Consider the following 24,181-nt stretch of genomic DNA (forward strand, 5'->3'; position numbering starts at 1 on the left):
CACTGAAGAATACGAAACCAACAGCAATGTAAGACCATGCCCGACTCAAGATTTAACAATGTCACTGCCCCTTGCCTAAGCAGGCTTTAAATGGAAATTTGGGACAACAACAAAACTAAAAATTCCAATACAAAATGATGTTATGCTATACTAGAGCTATACACAAAATGCTTCAATGAGCACTTAAGAAAAAAATCAAGGCAGGCTTACCAAAGAGTCGATGATGTTTACCTACTAGGTAACAGTAAGTTAAGTCTTCATTCACTGGGGCATGAAAGTACATACTTGGAGAATACTAAATTCAACAGGAAGGCACATGGCAAGAAATGTCAGAGATGAGCTGGCATGTTGGACAGAGCTAGACCATCTGGACCATGTACATCATGTTTAAGAAGACAAGGCAGGGCCTCCCCAGTGGCACAACGGGTTAAGTGCCGCACTGTGAAGCTGTGCACAGCCTCTGCGGCCCAGGTTCAATTCCCGGCCCGCCAGGGAGAATCCCACAGGGGGAGGCAAACCTCTCCTGTCTCGCCCGCTGCTCCCCTCAGCAGTGCTTTCAGTCTGTCTGCCTGTTCTGCTCCCCGCTCTGTCTCTGGTGAATCCTCTCACCCTCCTGCGCCTCTGGCCTGTACCCCAGCTCTTGTATAAATAAAAAAATAAAAATAAATCTTAAAAAAAAAAAAGAAGACAAGGCAGACAAGATACAATGATCTATGTCTTTTCTAGAAATACCATTAAAGACCTAGAATACCAGTTTCAAGGCCACTGCAATAGTCCAGGAGCAGATCTGAACTACAGAGGCTTGCAGTTAAAGTTTGTCTGAAATAACATGGATCTACGTCAAGGAATCAACCACAGGAATAAACAAACAGAATTTGGTGTCTAACTGCTATGGATGAATATCTAAACTGATGTCTATAGAATGGGCATCTGTACAGATGGTAATGTCACTATCGGTGAAAAAGACTAAAGGGAAACAGACCACACCTTTGAAGCTGGAAGACAGAAGTCAAGTGCAACTCTGCTGTATAAATTGCGGCTAGGAGTGTGAGCCTTAAGCCTCCTTGTGTTAACTGTAAAATGGGGAAACATCTATGTATACATCATAGCCTTGTTAGGTTTCAATAAGACTTCATGGAATAGATTTAACCTGCTTCATGTGAAATGCCCATTAAACGTTGGCCCTTATCAGCATTATTACTGGGATGGGTGCAGATATCTAATGAAGCCTTTCATAAGGTGTATCCCATTACCTAATGATGCTACTTCCCGCTGTGTGCTACACACTTACAGCAAGCACTGAGTTTACTCAAAAAACAGTTCTTAACAAATGTTAAGCACAAAAATGTCCAATATACACCTGTTCTATTAAAACTAAGTTTTGCCTTAGGGGACAACTCAATTTACTATTTAGGTAATACAAGCTATTCCCTGCCCCCCCCCCAAAAAAAAATCAGTAGTTCTTTTAATTAAATGATACAACAAAGACTAAGAAAGAATACCCCTAGGGCTGTAGTACACCTGTCTGTACTTCAAAAAACAATTTTCGGGCCTCCCTGGTGATACAAGGGGTTAAGACTCAGCACTATGAAGCTATCTGCAGCCAGTGCAGCACGAGTTCGATCCTTGGCCAGGGAGGTGACCCTAATGGCACAGCATACCTCTTCTGTCTCCCCTTAGCAGTGTATTTCAATCTGTTCTGCTCCCCACTCTGTCTCTGGTAAATCCTCTCACCCCTCACACCTCTGGCCTGTACCCCCGTTCTTGTATGCATAAATAAATAAATCTTTAAAAAAAATTTTTAAACCGTATTTTTCACACCAGCTGTCTTGACAGGAAGACCTTGCCTTAAAAATCCTTAATAGGAGATTAACTGAACCTAGTGTTTTGATCAGTGTGTAAATGAGTTTATCAGATTGGGAAAGTCAGTGACATGAATTTCTTAACTCATAAATGAAGGACTTCAAAACAGAAACAAGTCTAATTTAAGAAAGGAAACTGTTCTACTACACATGAAAATTCAACACTGCCAAAAGACTTCAATAAAAGATTTCCTATTCAAAGAACCTGAAATATATACTATCGGATACATCCTGAGGGGGTGGGAGAGATACTGCATATTATTTTCTATATATTTTTAGACAAATAGTGTAGCATTGTGAGATTTAAGAATCAATGTATTACCAACTGCCAAAACTGACATAAATCACAGTATTTGGAGGACACATAAAATCATCTAGTTCTGAGTTTTAGGGAGTTTCAATTTTTAATTGTAACCCAGTCTTAAATTCCACCTTAGCAAACATTATTTGTACACATAAAGTGTCTTACAATGTGCTATTTTAAAACTTCTATTCATAGTACTACAATAAAAATTGTGTACAATAAAACTCTTAGAGAATTCCCCTTCTAAATCTCTGGAATCCCCTTCCAAAATAGAAATCTTTGAATTTGAAACATGATTATATCCCATGAAATTCATCGCTAAAACCAATCAGGACAGTCACATTCCACAAACCTATAATAAAGGAAAAAAAAATGCCAAATTTCACATTATTAAAATTCTCAGATATCAAAAATAATGAGTTTTCTGTGTAAGATTCTCATGGGTTGTTTGTATAAGATTTACAGTCCACATACTATGGGAGAGATTGGGCAGACTGGAAGAAAAGCATTGCATCAGGCCAAGTTATGCTGAGCCAAAGGAAAAAACAAGTATGTAAAGGCAGATTAGAAAACAAGGGGCAAAGAACACTCTACCAACCTCCCTCTATCATCACTCTTATCCCGAGTACCAAAGTAGAATTCCCCTTCTTATAAATGTACTTCAATGATGCATACCAAAAGCACTTGTCAAGATGAGCTGATAGTTTTACTGCCATACATTGTGTCCCAGAGTACCCAACAACAAACTGGACACTGTCCTGGAAAAGACACTGGAAAAAAACCAGCAATATAGACAGTGAAGGGCCTCCCTGGTGGCACAAGGGTTAAGATACAGCACTATGAAATTATCCACAGCCACTGCAGTTCGCAGCTCAATGCCCAGACAGGGAGGTGACCCACATGGCACAGCAAACCTCTCCTGAGTCACCCACTGCACCCCTCAGCAGTGTATTTCAGTCGATTCGCCTGTTCTATTCCCCCCTCTGTCTCTAGTGAAGGTCTAGAGAGGTCACCCCCCACACCTCTGCCCTATACCCCAGTTCTTGTATGCATAAATAAATATATCTTAAAAAAATACACAGTGAAAGCAGAATCTACATATTAGAACATAAGAGACTAAACATCTAATGAGACAAAACTTGTCTACCAGTAGACAAGTACCTTCTACTGGATCACTGGCTTGGGAAAATCATCATTCACAAAATAATTGTGTCTCAACTCTGATTTGAATGGTCGCATACAATATTCTTTCCAAGAGTTGTGTGATTTTTTCTGAATAAGTCAAATAGTAAACAGCACTTCAAAGAATCGGATTTTAAAGTAGTCATTAAATGCTGCATATTCTTGGCCCATTTTTATGGGTATATATAACCAAAGGACAGAATGAAAAACACTCAACTCTATAAAGAGAAACATTACAACATGCAAAATAAATAAATCTCATGTTAACTTTTTACATCACTGGGTGATCTGTTTAGTCTAACAATCCCATCATTCTGAGCCAAGGTAGCTGTTCAAGTGACATTACATTACTGCCTCTTCTAACTCAAATGACCTTGGGAGAGGGTGATGTATGCTCCCCACAACGGCAAAACTGGAAGGGAAAGAATCAACAGAATGCTGCTGAAACACTTTGGTAATACTCATTTGTCCATTAATTGAGTCAACTTTCTATTTCGTCTATTCTACTAACTGGGTATGAAATCGAGTGGGTTACTTCACTCTAAGCTCAATTTATTTCAACTGTGAAAACTGGATTATTTCTCAGGATTGTTGTGAATAATACACTGGGAAAATAGACATGAAACTAACATACAAAATGTAAGGTACTGTGCTAATAAATTTAAGAACGTTATATTAATACCACAGTCTAAGCATTCAAATGCCTGGTGCATTCTGAGCACATGAGTATTCAAAATACTTATTCATTCAGTCATAATTTGAAAGTGAAGATCAAAAACTTTAACTCTTGGCCTCTCCGGTGGCACAGTAGTTGAGTACTGGTGGGCTGCAAGGCTGCCCGCAGCCTCTGTAGCGCCAGTTCAATCCCCGGCCGCAGGCAAGGGTCCCACATGGCACGCAGACCTCTCAGGCCGTGCCCACTGCTCCCCTCAGCAGAGTACTTCGTCAGTCTAGTCTGCCTGTTCCGTTCCCCGCTCTGGCTCTGATGAATTCTCTCACCCTCCCGCACTTCTGACTGTACCCAGTGCTTGTATAAATAAGTAAATAAATAAATCTTAAAAAAAAAAAAAAAACTTTAACTCTGGAAAACAAAGATTAGCTTACATACTGCTTATATAGGTATTCCCTTATCACATTATCACAAGCAGCAATATTATCAGTCATGTCTTTAGAATGTCTAGTCATTCAATCCAATACATAACGTATTACAATAATATTACAACAATTATATATTGTTTACAATATCTATTATGTGCCAGGTCCTATGCCAAGTATACTACATACTCCTTCAATTCTTACAGTACCCCTAGGGAGGTTATTCCTATCTTATAAATGAAAAAAACTACAGCCTAAGTTCAAATCATATGTTCAAGTGACAAAGCTAGTTGGCAAGTGACAAAGCTAGTGTTACCTAAACAGGTTTGCCTCCAAAGCCCTGGCTCTCAATTACCACTACTACTCTCAATATGGTAGCCACATGCAGCTCCTGAGCACCTGAAACATGGCTAGCCTGGAGTGAGTTATACTGCATTGTGTTGTAATTGTAAAACACACACCAGACTTTGAAGATTCAGTATGAAAAATAAATAAAATAATTCACTGCAATTTTACATTGATTACATCTTGAAATGATAGCATTTTGAATACAATGAATTAAATAAACTATATACTTAATATTAATTTCACCTGCTTAATGTGATTACTAAGTTTAAAATTACATATGACTTACAAGGCATATTATATCAAACAGTATTGATTTAGACCATTATACAGGAATATCTTGTTTTAAAAAAAAAAAAGCACCAAATATTTTTAAATCTATAAGAAAAAAATTTAAGTATATACACTTTCCAATCTTTACAGCTGTTTTAATACTTAGTGTAACCAATTTTAAACAAAAATTTTAAATCCCTTAATGTAAACATGTGGTCCCACTTAAATATCAATGTTTCAAAATTCCTATTATGAAAATTGTTTCTTCCAGCCACAAAGTGATACCAACTCATCCAAGCACAATACAGAAATCACAGAAACACACCAAAAAAAAAAAAAAAAGTCATTCTACCAAGAGAAGTAATACTTTGACCAGTCATTATAAGTATGGAAGCTATATTGTTTATATTTTAAAATTTGCTTTTTTCTAATGACAGTTTTATTAAATGCTTTCTAATGTTTTTAACTTTTTTTTTCAAAATAGTTAGGCCATCAACTACCACCACAATCATGACAGATCTAGTACATCACCACAGAGACGTCCCTCCTGCTACTCTCTTTGTCCACTACTCCTAACTCCTGGCAACCACTAACCTATTGGCTCCATAATTTTATCATTTCAAAAATGTTAATGGTATCTTACAAAATGTGATTGACTTTTCACAGCATAATGTCACTGAGATTCATGCAAGCTGTTGCATTTATCAATAGCTGATTCCTTGGCAATTGCTGAGTAGTATTCTATGGTATGAATGTACCCATCAAGTTACAAAAGGACATTTGGGTTATCTCCAGTTTTAGGTGTTTACAAAAAAAGTTGTCATGAACACTTGTGAACAGGTTTTGGTGAATATATTTTCATTTCTGTAGGATAAATGTCCAGGAGTGAAGCTACTAGGTTATATGGTATATATGTTTAGTTTTGTAAGAAACTGTCAAATTATCTTTCCAGAGTGGTTATACCATTTATATTCCAACTAGCAATGTATGAGAAATTCCCAAACATTTTTAAAGAGCTAAAACATTCATAGCTATTCCATGAAGTTCAATAATTCCCTGCTGGTCCATATAGGTAATTTTCAATTTTCTGTGCTAATCATGATACAATTAATACATTTACACAGGAATTTTTACATGCAAATCTCATAAATCCCTACAAGTTGTTGAGTCATAGAGTATAAATATTTTAAAAACATTTTATACCAACTGCCACAATGTTTCCAGAAAATTCAAATCAACTTACACATCCACTAAGGGTTAATGAGAATGAACATTTCCTAATCTCACTAGTTTTCTTGAACCTTTAAACTTTGATTTAAAAAAAAAATTGTTATTTGAATGGGAAATGTATACATTTCTCATGTTTAATTGTTTACTCTGTAGGTCTTCTGTAAGTTATCTGTTCATTTTCTCTGCCAACATTTTATTAGAACGTCGGTTTACTGATTATTAAAAACCTCTAATGATAATGGTTCCATCTCTAATGTATGTTACAAAAAGTTTTTTAATACACATATTTGAAATCTAATCCAAGTGTTAGAAATACAAAATAGCTGATTTTAGAATGTAAGAAAGACATAAGTTTAGTTAATGTTGTTCCCCAATTTATAAGCATTTCCATAATTCACAATGTATTTAATTAAGGAATCACCTCTAATGCCAGCTCTCATTAAAAACATGGTTCCTAGAATATTGATTATTTCCCTTAATCACTGTGAAAGGCCAAGATACAATTTTTCCACAACAAACATCCAAAGCTATCTTCAACTTTATTAGGAAAGCTGTTAAACAAGCAGTTTTCAAAAGTGTACTGCCCAGACCAGCAGCATCAACATTATCTGGGGACTTATTAGACCATCACCCTAAAATTTAGTATAAGCCACTAAAGTATAAAACTAAGTGTAAAAACATTATATCTGAGTTGCCCTGGATACATAATTGTTCTCATAAAAGAGAACTGGGGCAAAGTTAATTGTGCTACATATATTAAGTATTCAACAATGTATTTTCATTCCTCCCCAAATTAAAAACAATCCAGAAAACTTGAAACAGGTTTTACCTTATTTTCTACAAATAGGAATTTAAAACTATGGTGTTCACAAAAATTTTCCCTAAGAAAAGAATCCAAATGAACCATATAAGCAGGTCAGAATACATGTCTTCAAGTAAGACTATTTGTTTCATATCACACATGCCCAATTTTCCCATTTTCACATGGAACTGTCACCTACATCACTTTGAAAACTCAATGAACTAGCATTTTAAAACAGAGCACTTAGAAAACTAGTTATTCAAATATGTGGGGCCTGTGACTAAATTGTTCAAAAAAATAAAAATTCTGGTTAGCAGGATTATGTGTGACTTCTTGTTTTTCTGTAAAAAATTTTTACAGAATTTCTGTAAAAATTTTTTGTAAAAAGCAATGATTACAATAAAGGACAGTGGCCAAATACAATGATAAACGACTAACCTACAGAACATCAGAACTTTTAAATTTGTTCAATGTTTAAGAACTATAGGCATAGCCTCCCCGGTGGCACAGCGGGTTGAGCACAGTGCTGTGAAGCTGTCCTCAGCCTCTGCAGTGTGGGTTCGATTCTCAGCCGGCCAGGGAGATTCCCAAATGGCACTGCAGACCTCTCCTGTCACAGCCGCTGCTCCCCTCAGCAATGCTTTCAGTCTGTCTGCCTGTTCTGCTACCCGCCCTGTCTCTGGTGAATCCTCTCACCCTCCAGTGCCTCTGGCCCGTACCCCAGCTATTGTATAAATGAAAAATAAACCTTTTAAAAAAATAAAATAAAATAAGAACTATACATAAAGAGTATTAATGCATAAGCTAAACTATGATAATTATTTTCTATCCATCTATTAGTATCCTATCTCCCTTCAAGTAACAGATCTTGCAGATGTGGTAAGCTTGGCCAATCACAGTATCCCAACTTCCAGCCAACAGAATGGTCGAGGAACTGGAGAGAGACGAGGGCTCTGACTCCAGAATTTCTTCTGTTGGTCCTCTGAGTTCAAACGGTATCCCTTCTAACTATTGGCTATGTGGGCCAGTTAATTCCTTGTTTTCTTTTGTTTTGACTTAACATAGTTTGAGTTGAATTCCTATTTCTTACAACCATGAATATTACTGAAGGACTTACTCAAATACTGGACAAATTTTAGTTTTATAAAAGAATGAAGAGAACAATGAAGAGACCTCATAACTTATGAAATCTGATCTGGTCTTAGAAAACATTCACCAGGTCTTTTTTCCCACCCTTCGACAAAGCACCATGCCATTTAGGTGTTTATAAGACCCAATATACTGATCAAACTGGCATCCTACATCACCCTTAATTTTTTTTTTTTAATTTATTTATACAAGAGCTGGGGTGTAAGCCAGCGGTACGGGGGGCTGACCGGATTCACCGGAGAGGGTGGGCAGCAGAACAGGCAGATCTACTAAAATACACTGCTGAGGGGAGCAGCAGGCAAGACAGAAGAGGTATGCAGCGCCATGTGGGTTTGCTCCCTGGCGAGCCAGGGACTGAACTTGTGCTGTAGCGGTTGGCAGTAGCTTGATAGCCCTGTCTTTAACCCCTACCAGGGAGACCCACCCTTAATTTCTTGTCCCTCTGCTATCAAAGTTTCACCTTAAACTGTATTGTTTTAAATAGTAGAGAAAAATGTTGTGAACACTGTTTAAGGAAAATGCTTTTTTACATATTCCTTCCACTATTTTTTCCCTCAATCACCATATAATTTAAATAGATTTCCCAAAATGATACAGCAAGGAAGGGAAAAGAGTAGTATCTAATCCAATTTAAAAAGTAAAAATTTCACCTGTTTACATTGTGATTCAACTGTATGTGATTTCTGCCTAACACAGTAGTTGATTTGCATAACCTTTCCTGAGAATTCATATCTGTCACCATAGTCTGTGTCAATCACTTCATGGAACTGAAATTTTAGCTAAATAAATGAAGTGAATGAGTCAAGTCTTGAACAGAAGAAACTAATCCCAAATTACTCAACAGAGTAGTAATGTACACCAGGTACAAAATACAATTAATCAAGTTATGGCAGAACATTTACAAAGTGGATATAGCATAACACTTCCAACAACACTCAAAATATTCTGTCGCCATTTTCAAACTGCTTCTACGTGACAGCTTACAAGCACGCTCCTCTAGTTCCTTATCACACCTCAAAATTGGTTGTGCATGACATGACTGGTTCTTTATGACCAGAATTTTCAATATCACTTTTGGCTACTGAAATTAACAAATGGGCATCTAAAAAAACTAATTGTCCCAGTTGTTATTTAGGTTAAGTGTGCTAATGTTCCAAAGCTCAAACCACTCCAAGAAATTATGCACTGCCTATACTAAGGCTGGAGTTCTGTGTTTCATTTCTAGAACAGTTTCAGAAAACAAAAACAGAAATACTACTTTTAAAGACAACACTTCATAAAGGCAACTTTTGGCTAATCCAATTAACGCTGCGCGCAGAACATGCCAGTCATAATACAAAAGAAAAGTTATTAGAATGCTTAACTGGAACAGTTTTAAAGGGGACTCCAATTCAAACTCCCAGTCTTCATTTATTCTATAAACATTTACAGAGCCCCGACCAAGGGTTAGGTACTTTAACAGATGTAGGAAAAGTTATTAAGAGTTTTCTGCTCACAAAAAAAGGGTGAAAACATTCAAGAGACAATCAAAATATAGCTTATGTGTTATGACAAGGTAAACATGATTGAAAGGGGATGGAGAGAGGCATCATGAGACCCCTAAAAGGACAACTAAGAGTCAACTAGGACACAAGGAAAGAAAAGGCTTTCAGAAGAAAACACAGAAGAAAGGCAGATGTGAAGGTATGAAAAGGAAAACACCCAGCAGTTTGGTATTAAATACACATCCAGGGGAGATGGGGTGGGTTAAGATGGGGTGGTGAGAAGTGGCTTCCAGAAATTTCAAAGAAAACAGTGTAAGACCAAATAAGAAGCCCCTAGAATACTAGGATCTGGAATTTATTCTAAATGCAATGATAAGCAGGAGACAACTTAAGTCATCCAAGTGGAGATTTGCTCATCATGTGCATGCACGCACCAGGATGGCTACGGCACAGTATCTGGGAGTATCCTGTTTGTGGGGAGAAATAGAAAGAAGCAGCTGCCATATATGCAGAAAGTGAACGTTACAATGGTAAGGGGCAAAATTAGCTTGTATCAGATGGTACAACAACAAATCCCACATTCAATTATCATAAAAAGACCTGGTTCAAATTCGAGATTCGGTGAGGTCTTTCCCAATGCACCCTATAGACTGCGTCTACTACACTCATTCATTTCATACCTACCATGAAGTTCCATCACTGGGTGCTTTATATTATTAGCTTTTTAAAGAGGCGATCTTTTCAATAAGTTTGTTAGGTTCCTTAAAAGTAAAAATTTTCATTTTTGTATCCAACACCTTGAAATATAAATGACTATGACCAATGCTACTGATGAGAGGCAAACATTTCTCTATATACTCGAAAGTTTCAGAAGCCAGCTTTTAGTCTTTCAAAGGATGACATGTCAACTTATTCTAATGGGGGGAGGAGAAGACGTGTCAAGTGTGTAGATAATATACAGAAGCCGAAGAGCTGGAATGTGTAAACATGTGCCCACAAAGAGTGCAAGAAACGCAAAAATATGTATGAATCTCACAAACATAACAATTGAAAGACCCGAAGGTATATATACTATACAAAGTTCTAAAACAGGTAAAACTCATTGAATGCTGAAAGTCAGAACAGTGGCTAGGAATGGGGGCAGGTGGGGAGAAAGACTGTAAGTGTGCACAAAGGGCTTCTGGAGTTCTAGTGCTGTTTCTTAATATGGATGCTGGTTACATAGGTGTACTCGTTTTTCCAGGTCATATAATCCATGCCCTTCTCCACATGTATGCTAAAATTCAAAAAGTTCAGTTAAAAACCAACAGATAAAAAGATGAGGGAAGCACTATTGGGAGGAAACATAAAGGAAGATGCCACAAACAAAAAGGCCCTGGTGATGAGCCAAGGAGAAAATGAGAGCCAGAAAGATTGTAGAATATTTTGGTCCAAGTCTAAAAGAAATACTATTACCTGAAGTACTAATGAACTGAAATAACGCTGCTATTTTGGTGACAGTCACTTGAGGAAGTTTTTATTAATCTTAAAATTTCTTCAGCATGTAGTGAATCAACACAATATATGTAGGCCACATGGAACACCTAACCGAATCCAATCAACCCTCCCCCAATCTTCGTAACAAGTAAGATATACCCACAAATTAGCTAGCCTGGTTTTAGCTTATGACATGCAACTAGGATAAGTTGAGTAGCCTATGCACCAAGGCTCCAACTTTGAATAGTCCCAACCAACTGAGCTCAATGGTTCAGGTAAACCTGCAGAAATAACTCTCCCCTTGCTCCAGAAGAAGGCAGCATTATTGTGCCTCCCTGGTGGCGCAACCTATGACGCTATCCCCAGTCTCTCCAACACAAGTTCGATCCCCGAGTTCAATCGCTGGCCAGCCAGGGAGCAACTCACATGGCGCAGCAGATCTCTCCTGACTTGCCTGCTGCTCCCCTCAGCAGTGTACTTCGGTGAGTCCTCTCACCCCCCCCCACACCTCTGGCCAGTATCCCAGCTCTTGAATGCATAAATAAATAAATCTTTTTAAAAAAAAAAAGGAAAGAAAGCAGCATTACTGTTTTCCATGTGCCTCCTAACACTGTCAGGCAAGCAGTCCCCCACTTAGTTCTCATCACTCTCTCATTCTCTTCCTGGCTCTAATTTCTGTCACTAACTTTTCTTATTTTCTATTTATTTGTTTATTTTCTCTTCCTCTTCAAAGTGTCTTAAGCTCCATGAGAATAGGGACCTTCTCTATCTTTATACCACTGGATACATAGAGCCCAGATGGTTATGTGCTCAATAAAAACTTGTCACATGACCACAACTACCCAGGTAAATTACTTTAAGATCACCAAGTATACAAAAGCTCAAGTCAGTACCAATAAATCAGTAAGCCCAATAGCAAATACAAAATCCTTCTATTTCTGGGTAAACGTGAGCTTTAAAACAAGTAAAACTATACCAGCTTTTGTTCCAGCTCTGAGGCTGAAAGTTTTAATAAGGCTGATGATTTGGAAGACAGAGGTAATTTTTCTATGCATTTTATGGAGAATTTTTACATAAGATGAACAGTACAAAACCAACGTGATCTAAGCAAACTACCATGAGGTGTGACCAGAAGAAAAGGCCTGACTCTGCTCCAAGTTGGTAGTCCCTCTGCTTTCTGGGAGTCTTCCGATCATAAAAACATCACAGCTGCAACCCATCCTCTAATACATGTCTACAGCTGATGTCCACTAATGTTATCATCTATGTTCTCTTGTAAATATTTTATGGATATAAGACCTCAGGTCTTTGAATTACTTTTTTTTTGTATATGGAGTTAAGTATGGCTCTAGTTTAATTTTTTTGCATATGGCTATCCAAGTTTCCCAATACGATTTGTTAAAGAGTCTCTCATATATGGTTATAGCTCCCTTGTTAAAGATTAAAGACATGAAATAAAGGCAAAAATAAACAAATGGGACTACATCAAACAAAAAAGCTTTTGAGTTTCAAAAGAAACCACCACCAAAAATAAAAAACAACACAAAAAGGCAACCCTATGTATGGGGAGAAGATATTTGCACATCATGCATCTGACAAAGAGTTAGATTTCTAAAATATACAAAGAACTCATACAACTCAACAACAAAACAAACAGGCAAAAAGACCTAAATAGACACTTCTCCAATAAAAACATTTCATGTGGCATGCAGTCACATGAAAAAATATATTCAGTGTCACTTATTAAAAGAGCAATACAAATCAAAACTACCTCACCCCTCCGAGAAAGGCCTGTATCAAAAAGAGTGGAAATAATACATGTTGCTGGGCCTCCCCAGTGGCGCAGCGGTTGAGCTCTGGGTTGCGAAGCTGCCAGCAGCCTCTGCAGCGCCAGTTCAATCCCCAGCCACGGGGTGAGGGTCCCACACGGCGTGCAGACCTCTCCTGGCACCCGCTGCTCCCCTAGGCTGTGTGCTTCGTCAGTCTGCCTGCACTGCTCCCCGCTCTGGCTCTGGTGAATTCTCTCACCCTCCCGCGCTTCTGACTGTACTGAGTGCTTATATAAATAAACAAATCTTAAAAAAAAAAAAAAAATACATGTTGCTGAGGTATGGAGAAAAAGAACACTCATCCATGGTTGGTGGGAATATAATTTGGTACAGCCTCTATGGAAAACTGTATGCACATTCCTTAAGAAGGTGAAAACAGACATACCATATGATCCAGCATTATCTCTGGCTAGGTATTTACCCCAAAATTATTAAAGCTAAAGCACTAATATGAAAAGATGTATGCACTCTTTGTTCAGAGCAGCATAATTCACAATATCCAAGTCATGGAACCAACCTAAATGTCCACTAACAGTGGACTGGATAAAGAAATTACGGGATAAACATATATATATATACACACACATACACGTACACACACACACACACACACACACACACTCAATAGAATACTACTCAGCTATTTTTAAAAAATGAAATAGTGCCCTTTGGGACAAAATGGATGGATTGTCAGGCGATTTTATTAAGTGAAATAATTCTGTTACAGAAATATAAATAACAAAAAAAAAACAGAACAAGTACAGCAAAAATAATTCTTAGACTTTGAAAATACACTGGTGACCAGCGGGACTGGGGGAGAAAAAAAGGGGGGGAGGGCTAAGAAAGGGCTAGGACATCAGCACTGCAGTCTGGTGGGGGCTGTGAAGCACGTGCGCACAGGAGGTGTGAAGTAGTATTCCCAAAGTTATATAGTCATGTGAAAGACTGAAAAATTAATAAAACTTGAGAAAGTTTTTATAAAAAGATACTGAGAAGATTAAAAAAAATCACAGAATAATGTGCTTTTGAAGCTTTTAGCCAAGATCAAAACTTTCATGTGTCACTAATTACGTTGTGTTTTTTCTTAAAACTTCTAAAGTCCTTCATGATTATTCAAGAGATTTTAGTTGCCAGGATATCTAATTTTAAGGGGAGGGAAAAGTACAGTTAGAACTGCAAAGAATGAAGAATACCTGAACAAGGAAAACCTTTTATACACAAAACGACCAAATACCAACTTTGAATTCAACATCCTGAATACTGACTTTCATAACTTAGTCATTTCTACAGTCTTATTACACATTTAAAGTGAATCCTCAGGTTCACAAGTCCACAAAAGCTTTAAAAACAGTACACTATATTCAAGTAACAAGAAATAAATAAAACATGGTATCAAACACGATGTGAACATGATAAAGACTAGAAAAGTTCTAAATGTAATTACCCAAAGCAAAAATTTCCAATTTTTCAAGTGTGATTTAAGCAGTAGCTGAAAGTGTTGCAGCAATGTCTTGGAAATTTTTAAATTTACAATAAAGTCATCACTGCCTTCAAAGAAATAACTACCAAAAATAACAGATTTATCACCAAGTCTAGGAAGCAACTCTGTCCAATAATCCACAACTTCAACTTAACAGAACATTTAGGTAAACTTGTGAATGTGCACTTTTTCTCCTTTGAAAAGCTGGCATACTCTTTCATGAGACTGGCAAAGTGGGTTGGGAAATACAACTTTAGCTATCACCTAGGAATGGGATAGTGTTTCTTCCACACCCACCACCACCTTAAATACAAGGCCCTTTACTTTCCACTGTGAAAGGCTTAGGGTACAAAGGAAGAAAAGAGGAAAACTGTCTACCTGTGGTAACTCCTCCATGCTCTTGTGTTAAAGACAGAAATAAAAAGTATAGCGCAGCACAGGTGTAAAGAAACCGTATGAGGTGATGGAAATGTTCTAAAACTGCTTTGTGATGCTGGCTGCACAACTGTTAAAATTACTAAAAATCACTGAATTGTACACTACAATGGATGGATTGTTCTGGTATGTAATTTATACTTCAAAAAAGCTATTAAGAAAAAATAACCAGCAAGGCCTAGAGTAGGACAGTGGAGCTGCAGAAAGGAACGTATCTAAGACCCAGAGACATCCAACACATAACTGATAACACAATCAAAATATAGCTCTACTTCCCCGGAACCTCTAGGAAGCCTATTAAGTGTCCCTTCTTTCTCTAACATGTTCCTTAAGAGCTTCTGGTCTCCCTTTCATTTGGTCTATACTGCTCTAGCAAGAAAGAAAAAGACCTCTAATCGTTTTTATGATTCCTTCTGGAAACGAAATATATCTCGTACACACGGAAATAGCAGAAAAGTTGACAGGTGATTTTGTGGAAATCAATCCTCTTTATCCAGCATAAATGGGCACGGATAGATACCTGTAATTGATTTCCCAAGTCACAACCCCCCACAGCACTTTATGTAAACCTCTCTTAGAATCTTTGGAACTTACATTGTGGTTATTCAGGAACATGTCTTAACCAATCTTTTTAATACCCCCTCCCCAATGTCATGAGCAGTATCTTTACATTCTAGAAACTTAATAAATGTTCTTTGGATGAGTGGCAATTATTATCCTACTCAAATTGAGGCGTATCAATTCTACCGTCAAAGGGTACAATTCCGTGTCCTACTGGACAATCGCTAATAAGCTCTTTTCCTAGTTGAATGGTGGATGACAGTGATAATAATGACATGGATAATGAACAAATGTTAAACTGACCAATGGTCAGGCAACCAGATAGGTTATAATACAAAACAGTTCAGAGCATTAATACCCAATTTCTTTACCAGTCAACAGGTTTAAAAAGTCCTTTTATTAAGAATGATTTTAAACTTACAGTTTTTTGGTCTATTACTCAAGTGTCTAAAACCCAACATGTTTGCTACTGCCATCAATACCATGGCAATACCAATATTCAAGGCAGAAAACGTCAAACCTTTGAGGTTTCAAGAAAATTACCAAAAAAAGGTCCGAGGAAAATAAACAGAAGTGACTAGTATCACAGAGAAATCAACCAACTAATGCACTGGATAGGACAACATGAACAACTGAAATTACATGAAACCCATTCACAGCTAAGAACGTTGAAATGTTACTTTCCTTCCAATTAACAACTTCCAGAATGGATCTAAAACAGCAAAAAACTGAATATTTTAGGCAAGATGAAACAAATTTAGTCTAAGTTAGAGTACCATGAATTGATGGATTTAAGTTCTCTGGCCTCTGAAGTCTGTGTTCAAATCCCACTCAACAAGGGGCACATCCCAAAATTAGCCAGCCCTTCAAAGATAGTGAGATCCTGTACTGGAACAGACTCTAAAATACTCGTTATTGGCAACTTTACAATTTTGACTTAAAAATGGTATGCCGTCATCATCATCCGTGGCTCTGAAACAACTTTTAAACATCCAGTGTTTTTAAATTTAAGACCTTGCACGTGCTTCCAAAATGATGAGTCAAAATTATTTTCTTATACATACAGAAACTAAAAGGCATTTCATTATGAGATAATTATTCCCAGCAATATATCAGTGGCAAACTTTTGAGTTTGGTTTGTTTCTCTTCACCAGTACAGTTCTCAAGTTCTTAGGAGTTTCCTAGTCATTTACTTGAACATCATCTACGGTAACACTCAAACCAAAACCACAATAAAGAGGGTTGGCCTCTGAGGGATTCTACATGTAAAAAACATTACTCATAAATAAAATATAATCACTATTGCTTCAAATAACACACATTTCTAAATTTTCATGCCATTTGATGGACTTCCCTGTTTGAGACAGCAAAACAAAATCTATGAAGTTCCCAATGAGGTTTTTTTTTTTTTTTTTTAAACTAAATTCATTCTGTGACAGTAAAATTAATTATGAGGCAGTATTGAGTGTTCTTGGGCATTTTTATTCAAAAATCTCTAAAGAATTAGTGGAATTCATGGTATTGTTCCACCATTAATTGGACCAATTAATCCCAGAGTTATTTTCTTTTAGGCTGTCCTATACCTCACTTAATACCAGGTGTAAATAAAGCAAAGAAGCCCTAACAAGGCACATTCATTTAGTCCAAGAACATCCAGTCAGAACTTTGGAGTACTACCACACAGTCCTATTAGAATGGCACCTACTCAAAAACCAGCAATCTATGAGACTTTTGGCAATGAACTTTAAAGTCTTCAAAGACTCCACTAGGTACTTTTTCTTTCTCACACACACCCCTCAGTGTCTACCCATTAAGAGACACTGAAAATAGTTCAACTTGAAACTCTTAACATCACAGCAACAAATTCCAGATAAAAGTCAAAAGATGACCAGAAGACCACAAAATGAGCTTTGACATTTCGTTTAAATGTTAAATCTGGAGTAGTACAACTCGTTTTGATACCAGATGCAGTTTACTACCTTCATGTAAAGGAAAAGGAATTCTTTCAACATTCTTTTTTTTAACACAATAAAGCTTTAAACACAAACTTCAATATAGTCGCACTATTCATTTCACCATTTTGCAAAATCGTCTTCCAGTCACCACTCTGCATAAACTAATTAGAAAGGGAAAAACACACACACACAAACTGACAGCTCAGCCATCCAAAAAACGCACTTTATCAAACCCCAGTGTTTATTTTCAAGTGCAAGAAAATAACAGACATTTGCAGCACAAGACAGGAAAAGCACAACCAGAGTTGCTGTACTACCACCACCACGTTTCTCGAAGAGCAAAATAATTCAGGACAGGCAAATTAAAAACATTCTGCACATGGCAAAAATAAAAAGGTCTCATGTCCTACAACCCGGAGCAAACGCACCGTTCCCTCTCTTTTTGAGCCAATACCAGTAAGCCAACAGATACAAATGTCAAATAATAAATCCCATGTCTGTTTAAAACACGACGAAAACCTGGAAAAATTCCCTCCCATAAATCACTTAGTGCTCACGAGGCTTTGCACCCAATGTGAAATACAACCGGAAAAAAAAAACACACACAGACACATCTCCCACCCCCTCAAAGACAGAAAAAAGCGGCCATCAACAAGTTGGAAAGGCAGAAAGTACAGCCACCCTCTCCCCCCACCTTAAAAAAAAAAAAAAAAGTCCTTTAACAAAAGGTAACACAGATCTCCAAGTACCTGGTGGAAGTGCCTTTCCTCACATCGCAGATGCTACATTTGAAGGCTTCGGCGCTGTTTCTGAAGGTGCAGACGCTACAATCCCAAAACCCTTCATCTGCGGCAGGTTTCGCTTGTCTTTTTGGCCTTCGGGGGAGCGAGGCGAGGGGACGAGGGGGGGAGAGACACGGGGCAGGAGAGCGGGGAGAGCAAAACACAGGCGCTGGTGAGCCGCCGCGAAGCCGCGGAGCCCAGCGCAGGAAACTTCGCCCGGGCGACCACCCGCCGGCCCTTTCGGGGGGCCGGAGGGGGGCGGCGCGGGGCGCGGGGGACCCCCCCCGGCCCCCGGCCCCCTCCCGGGCCGGGCCGGGCGCCTCGCCCGCAGGCGGCGGCGGCGCCCGGGAAGGGCCGCGCGGGCGCAGGAAGCGGGCGGACCCGGGGCCGGAGCGCGGGCCGGGGGGCCGGCGGGGCGCCGCGTGCGGGCTCCGGAGGGCGCGCAGGGGCCGCCCGCGGCCGGCGCGGGGAGCGGGCCGGCCCCGCCGCGCTCCCCTCGCAGGCTCGCGCCCGCCCGCCCTCCCTCCCCACCTGGTTAAATCTCCCTTTGTCTGGGAGGAGCGGCGGCGGCGGAGGGCGCTGAGGAGGAGCCGCCATGGCTGCGGCGCGCACGGCCGCCGGCCCGAGCGGGAGCGACACCGCCTCCCGCCGCCGCCGCCGCCCGCGCCGCCTCCCCCCGCCCCCGGATCTCCATCTTAGCGGCGCCTCCCCCCGCCCCGGGTGGCTCCGGGGCCTAGTCGCCGCCGGCTCGCCCGCCCCCAGCCCGCCTCCCCTTCCGCCCCTCGCGCGGAGCAGGTACCTGGTCGGGCTCTTCTTGTCGCCCATGGTCATGGATGGGCTGTACCCCCGCCCCCCCCAGCCGAAACCCGCGCCGCTCGGAGGAGAAACGCCGTCCGGGGAGTCGTCGCGGAACGGCCCCCCTCCCTCCCCCGCGCCCGCCCGCCCGCCGCCCTCAGCCGCTGGGGCTCGAGCTCCGGCCGCCGCCGCCGCCGCCGCCGCCGCCGCCAGTCTCCGGACGAGACTAGTCCCCGCCAGCGCCGCCTCCGCCGAGTGACTGACGAGGGGCGGGGCCCGGCGCCGCGCGTCACGGCCGTGCGGCCAATGGGAGGGCGGCGGCCGGTGCCGCGAGGGCGGGGGCGGGGCGCGGGGGAGGGCGGGGCGTGGCGGACGTGGGCGGGGCCGGCGGTGTGCGTGCCCGGGAGTGTGTGCGCGCTGGGGGCGCGCGTGCCTGCCGGTGGCCCCGCGGCCCGGAGCGGCGGAGCGTGCGAGCTCGGCGGGGCGCACGTGGCCGCGCCCGGGAGAGGGCGGGGGGCTGCGGGCCGTGCGCGGCCGCCCGGGGGGCTGTCCTCGGAATCCCGGCCCCGAAACCGCCCCGGGGAAGTAGTTCCGCGCAGTTTGCGCGCTCCGCCGAGGCTCGGAACTGCCGCGCCGAGCGCAGCGCCTCGAGGCTTGCGGTGCCCCCCGGGCTGACGGCGCCTCTTCGGCCCTTTCCCCCGCGCCCTGCCGCGCCGCCGCCACGCGGAGCTGAAGGCTCCACCGAAAGCCCCTGCCCCCGGCCGATACGTCCGCGCAAGCCCCTTCCCAGGCCCCCTACGCGGAAGGGGGCTGTGCAGAAAGGGTGTGGCACCGCTAAAGGCCCCCCGAGGCCGGACCCTGAGCTCCAGGGCGTTGACTCGCCGACTCCTGCTTGGGCACCCCCAGAGTCTAAATAGGGCGTTTCCCTAGGGAAGTTGCTGTTCAAATCCTGGCGGCCCCATGCCAGCAGCCTAACCTTGTGCTTCGGCTGCTTCATCACCAAAATGAGGCTACATAACTCTCCTCCTAGAGTTGTTTTGAAAATTTAGAGACAAAGCTCGAAAAGCAGGCAGCTCAGCGCCTGGCACTTAGGAAGGACGAATACAAAGTATCAGGTTGAGGACGGTTAGGACTGAGCCTGGCTTGTTCCTCCCCTCCCCCGCTTTAGAAGATACCTGAAGATTTGCCAAACTGACTTGAAAGTGACTCAGGCCCCTCTACCCAAAGGCAGCAGGGAGTCGTGGTAGGGGAGGACCCCAGATTGAGAAGATAAAAGTCGAGGTGGTGCTGAAGCCCTGGATGGGGATAGGGACAGGGTCAAAGGATGATACTTGAAATTGGGGGATAGGGGTGAGGGGAGATAAAACAGGCCCTCAGCATCCACTAAGATAGGCCTTATTTATATGCAAATACGAAGTGGGGTATCCTCAGGACCGTTCTGTCGAAAGAAAGCATACCAGAGGGTGAGCCCAGAAAAGCTCACTGAGACGGAGTGCCCAGGAAGCAGGAAGTACTAGGGGTCCAGGAATCAGAAGGGAGAGAATAAAAGCAAGAGGGAATGTGTATAGGATAAGCTTAATCAGCACACACCCTGGAGGGCCAAGAGGAACAACTCTGTTGAGGTAGGGTCAGCAAACTAGACTTGCTTCCAACCCTGCCATCTCTTGTAGGGAGGGAGGAAAAGGAAGAGGATGGTTTGGGGTGACAGGGCCAAAGGGACCAGACAAAACCAAGGAGCATGCACGAAAACCATAGCCCAGAACCAGCAACCACAGCCACTGGTGTCTGCTTAGATTCTGCCCCTGGCATGGAGGCACTGAAAGAAATGGGACATGAAAAACTCCCAACTGGAGGAGTGTCGTCTGAGGAGGGTAACTGGGAGCAACGGGTAGTGGAAAGACTTTTATTATTATCATTATTATACCTAGAATAAAATGCACAAATGCTCTGAGCTGTGCAGCTCAGTGAATTTATAGACAGATACACGCACACGCTACACCATTGTGCCCTCTATCCAGATCAAGATACAGAATACCCACCTCCCTGAAGGTAAGCACTATTCCAACTCCTAATGTTATGGAGAGGAATTGTTACAGAGAGTAATCTTTGTAGAAAGGGGAGATTCCATGTTCCCTTCTCTCCTCTCCTCACCACAATGAAGGCTGGATCTGAGAATCATGATAAAGATAAAAAGACTTGAAGAGGAGACTTGGAGGAGACACATGGAGCAGTGAGACATGTGAAGAAGAAGCCACGCTTGCTTCTTGGCTTTGGACTTGCACCAGGGACTGAGGGACATGGAAGAGACACATGGAGTTGAGACATATAGAGACTCTTGGAAGAGATGTGAGTAAAAAACCCTCGGGGCAGCTGACAATGGCAGCTGTTACCTTGATTTGTACTTTGATTTTGCTCCTTTCATCCCAGACTTGCCTGGCCCCTTCTGCTCCTTTCCTGCAGTTCCCTGCCAGAAGGTACCTTAGTCTTGTGGCAAGTTTTCAGGCCTCAGCAGCCCCACTTTAGGCCAACTTTGTTTGGCAGGGCATTTATCTATGAGGGGATGGGTAACTTTGAGTGTTTCGTTGGGAAACTATATCCTTTCTCTTCTTCCCTCTGTCTACACACTGATCTATTACGATTCTTTCGCACAAGGAGTATGCTTTGTCTTTATGCAGCAGATGGCAGAACCTCACCAGAGTGTGCAAGTTTGGGGGTCCTGGGATACCCCCTCAGTCTGTCTGCTAATGCTGTCAGCAAAGATTATCTTTGCTGTTCATGAACATCATATACCCAGGTCATCTGGCATTTACTCGTTTATGGCTGGTACCTTTTGCTCATCATCTGTAAAATTGCTCCATATTGGTACCTATGTTACTAATTCATTTTTGTTTGTTTGCTTCCATGTATGGTATTTCATTGCAAAAACAGCTTTATTTATCCATGGAAGATTGGTTTTTTTAAAAGTATTTTTATGTCTTTGTCCTGTTTCACCTTTCAAAAAGAAAAGTTTTATGCTTATAAGTAAAAATAAGTTCCAAAATGGAGAACTAATTTCTAGGAACATATCAGACCCACACAGCACCATGTGGTTGTAACTACAGAGGCTCTAATTTCATTCACACATTAGAGGTAAATATCTGCTGAAAGTCTCCTTGTAGTTTACTGGAGCCAGAGGAGACAACTTCTGGCTGTAGTGCAACGTGAGTCTAGACAGAGCCACACTATGATTCTAGAGTAGTGGTTTCTATTGCTCCAGGATAGGGAGCTTATTTTATTCCAGGGTGTTTCTTTGGAATAGCATGAGGTGAAAGGAGGAGAGGTAGTTTGACAGAGAGACTCTGTTTCTTATCTGGAACTTCCATTTCATGTTTCATTTGAAAGAATGGTTCTACTGCTTTAAAAAAGCATTTGAAATCCATGCTTTTAGAGCAGCTGCTGCTTAGAACCTCTCCCCAAGAAATGTCTGGTAATACCACAGATATGTAGGGCAGATTAAAAGACCAGACTTCCTTCCCTTCATTCAACACACTTCAGGCATACTGGAATCTTTGCTATTTCTGAAACAATCATCTTCCCACCACAGGGCCTTTGCACTTGCTGTTCTGCCTGCTGGGAATGCTTTCCCCAGATAGCTACAGTTTCAACTGCTTTACTTCCTTCAGATCTTTTTTCTAAAGTCACATCTTTTAGTGAGATTTTCCCTGATTACCCAATCTAAAAATTGCATAGATCAAACCACAGTGATGATGCCTTGTGTCCCCCTTAACTGTTTTGTTTGTTTGTCCTTAGTACTTATCTAACCTAACATACAGTTTGTGTATCTTGTTTGACAGATCTTTGCCCCAGTAGAATATAAGCTCCATAATAGCAAGGATTTTTTTTTTCTCTTTTTGCCCCCTCCCCCAACTAATACATATCAAGTGCCAGAACAGTGCCTGGTAGCATGTGTTAAAGAGAATTTCTCACATTTAACAATAATTTCTAGAGCAGCAACTAATTGCCATGCCCCCGTGCCAGGGACTAGAAGATCTGGTAAACAAAGCAAACTTGATTCCTAATCTTTTGGTATTTATATTCTACTTGAGAAGCCAGATAATTATGATTGTGACAATTGCTAGGAAGACAAAGTTCAGGATGCAAGGGAAGAGGATACTGGGGTTGGGGAGGGGTTGATGCAACTAGTGGGGAGGAGTGGGGGCTCAAAAAAGTAAAGATTGCCTAGGAGATGAAAAGGGAAGAATGTTTCAGGTGTGACTCCGTAGAGAAGCTGAAGGCAAACTGTTGTGCTATGGCCAGAGCTCTGTGGGAGAGGAAAAACCAGCCTGGAGAAGTGGCCCTGGGGGAGCCCCTCTGCAGCAGGGCAGGCTGGTGGGTAGTGGGATCTTTATCCCTCATGCCAGAAAAGTCACTGATGAATTTAACAAGAATACATGTCTACCTGGGACTGTCTGCAGTCAGCCTCAATAAAGGAGATGCTGGGAGAGGCAGAGCCTTGGGGGTGGGGGGTGGGAGGTTGGGTATTTAAAGCAGGAGTAGAGGGAGAAGGGGGCTGTGGAAAAGTTAGATTGGCCTAAGGACAGCTCCAGTGTGCCTCCCTCCTTTCTTTTGCTTAAAAAAGGAGCAAAATAACTACTGGTGCCAGACAAAGGAAGGGTCTGGAATATTATCAAATTAGCTTTCTATTAGTTTTAAATTTACAAACACTACTCCCAGTGGGAAATCTAAATACTAAGACTAGAACTAGCAAGGACTACTTGCGAAAGGTATTATAAACAAGGGAGAGAAAAAAGCCTTTCTCCAAATGCCTCCTCCTGTCTCACCCATGTTATGCACTTCAGGGTCTGAGTATAGTTCAAGGTGAAGTTTTTACCCACCTGAAGTCAAGGGAGAAAAATAATGGATAAATATGTGAATACTTTCCTATATTCAATTAAGTTAGCAACAGCTGATTCTTGTGAAGGGCTATTTTTTATTCTGAGATTTTGTCCTTCCCATTTTTTTCACGTTGTAGTGTTATTTAATTGCCTCCCTTCATTCATAATATATATTTATATATTAAGAAATTTTAAAAACACATGGGACTTTCTCTTTAATGTTGTTTTTTATATTTGTTTTTTACTTGATAATATCTTCGAAATATTT

At 41.4% G+C, this 24,181-nt stretch overlaps 1 protein-coding gene across 1 annotated transcript in view; it reads right to left on the reverse strand.

Moving 5' to 3' along the window:
- RYBP (RING1 and YY1 binding protein) overlaps nucleotides 1-19,270 on the reverse strand; it is an 84,035-nt gene extending 64,765 nt beyond the window's left edge. Inside the window, exons 1-2 of the mRNA XM_037492770.1 lie at nucleotides 19,044-19,270; nucleotides 18,212-18,337 (exon numbers count right to left, since the gene is read on the reverse strand). Coding sequence (XP_037348667.1) covers nucleotides 18,212-18,337; nucleotides 19,044-19,075 — 158 coding nt within the window. The 5' untranslated portion in view covers nucleotides 19,076-19,270. The remainder of the gene's footprint in view (nucleotides 1-18,211; nucleotides 18,338-19,043) is intronic.
- Between the last annotated feature and the right edge of the window lie 4,911 nt (nucleotides 19,271-24,181).

The sequence above is a fragment of the Talpa occidentalis genome, unplaced genomic scaffold, assembly GCF_014898055.3.
Source record: "Talpa occidentalis isolate TD23 unplaced genomic scaffold, MPIMG_talOcc4v2.1 talOcc4.10, whole genome shotgun sequence".
NCBI lineage: Eukaryota > Metazoa > Chordata > Mammalia > Eulipotyphla > Talpidae > Talpa > Talpa occidentalis.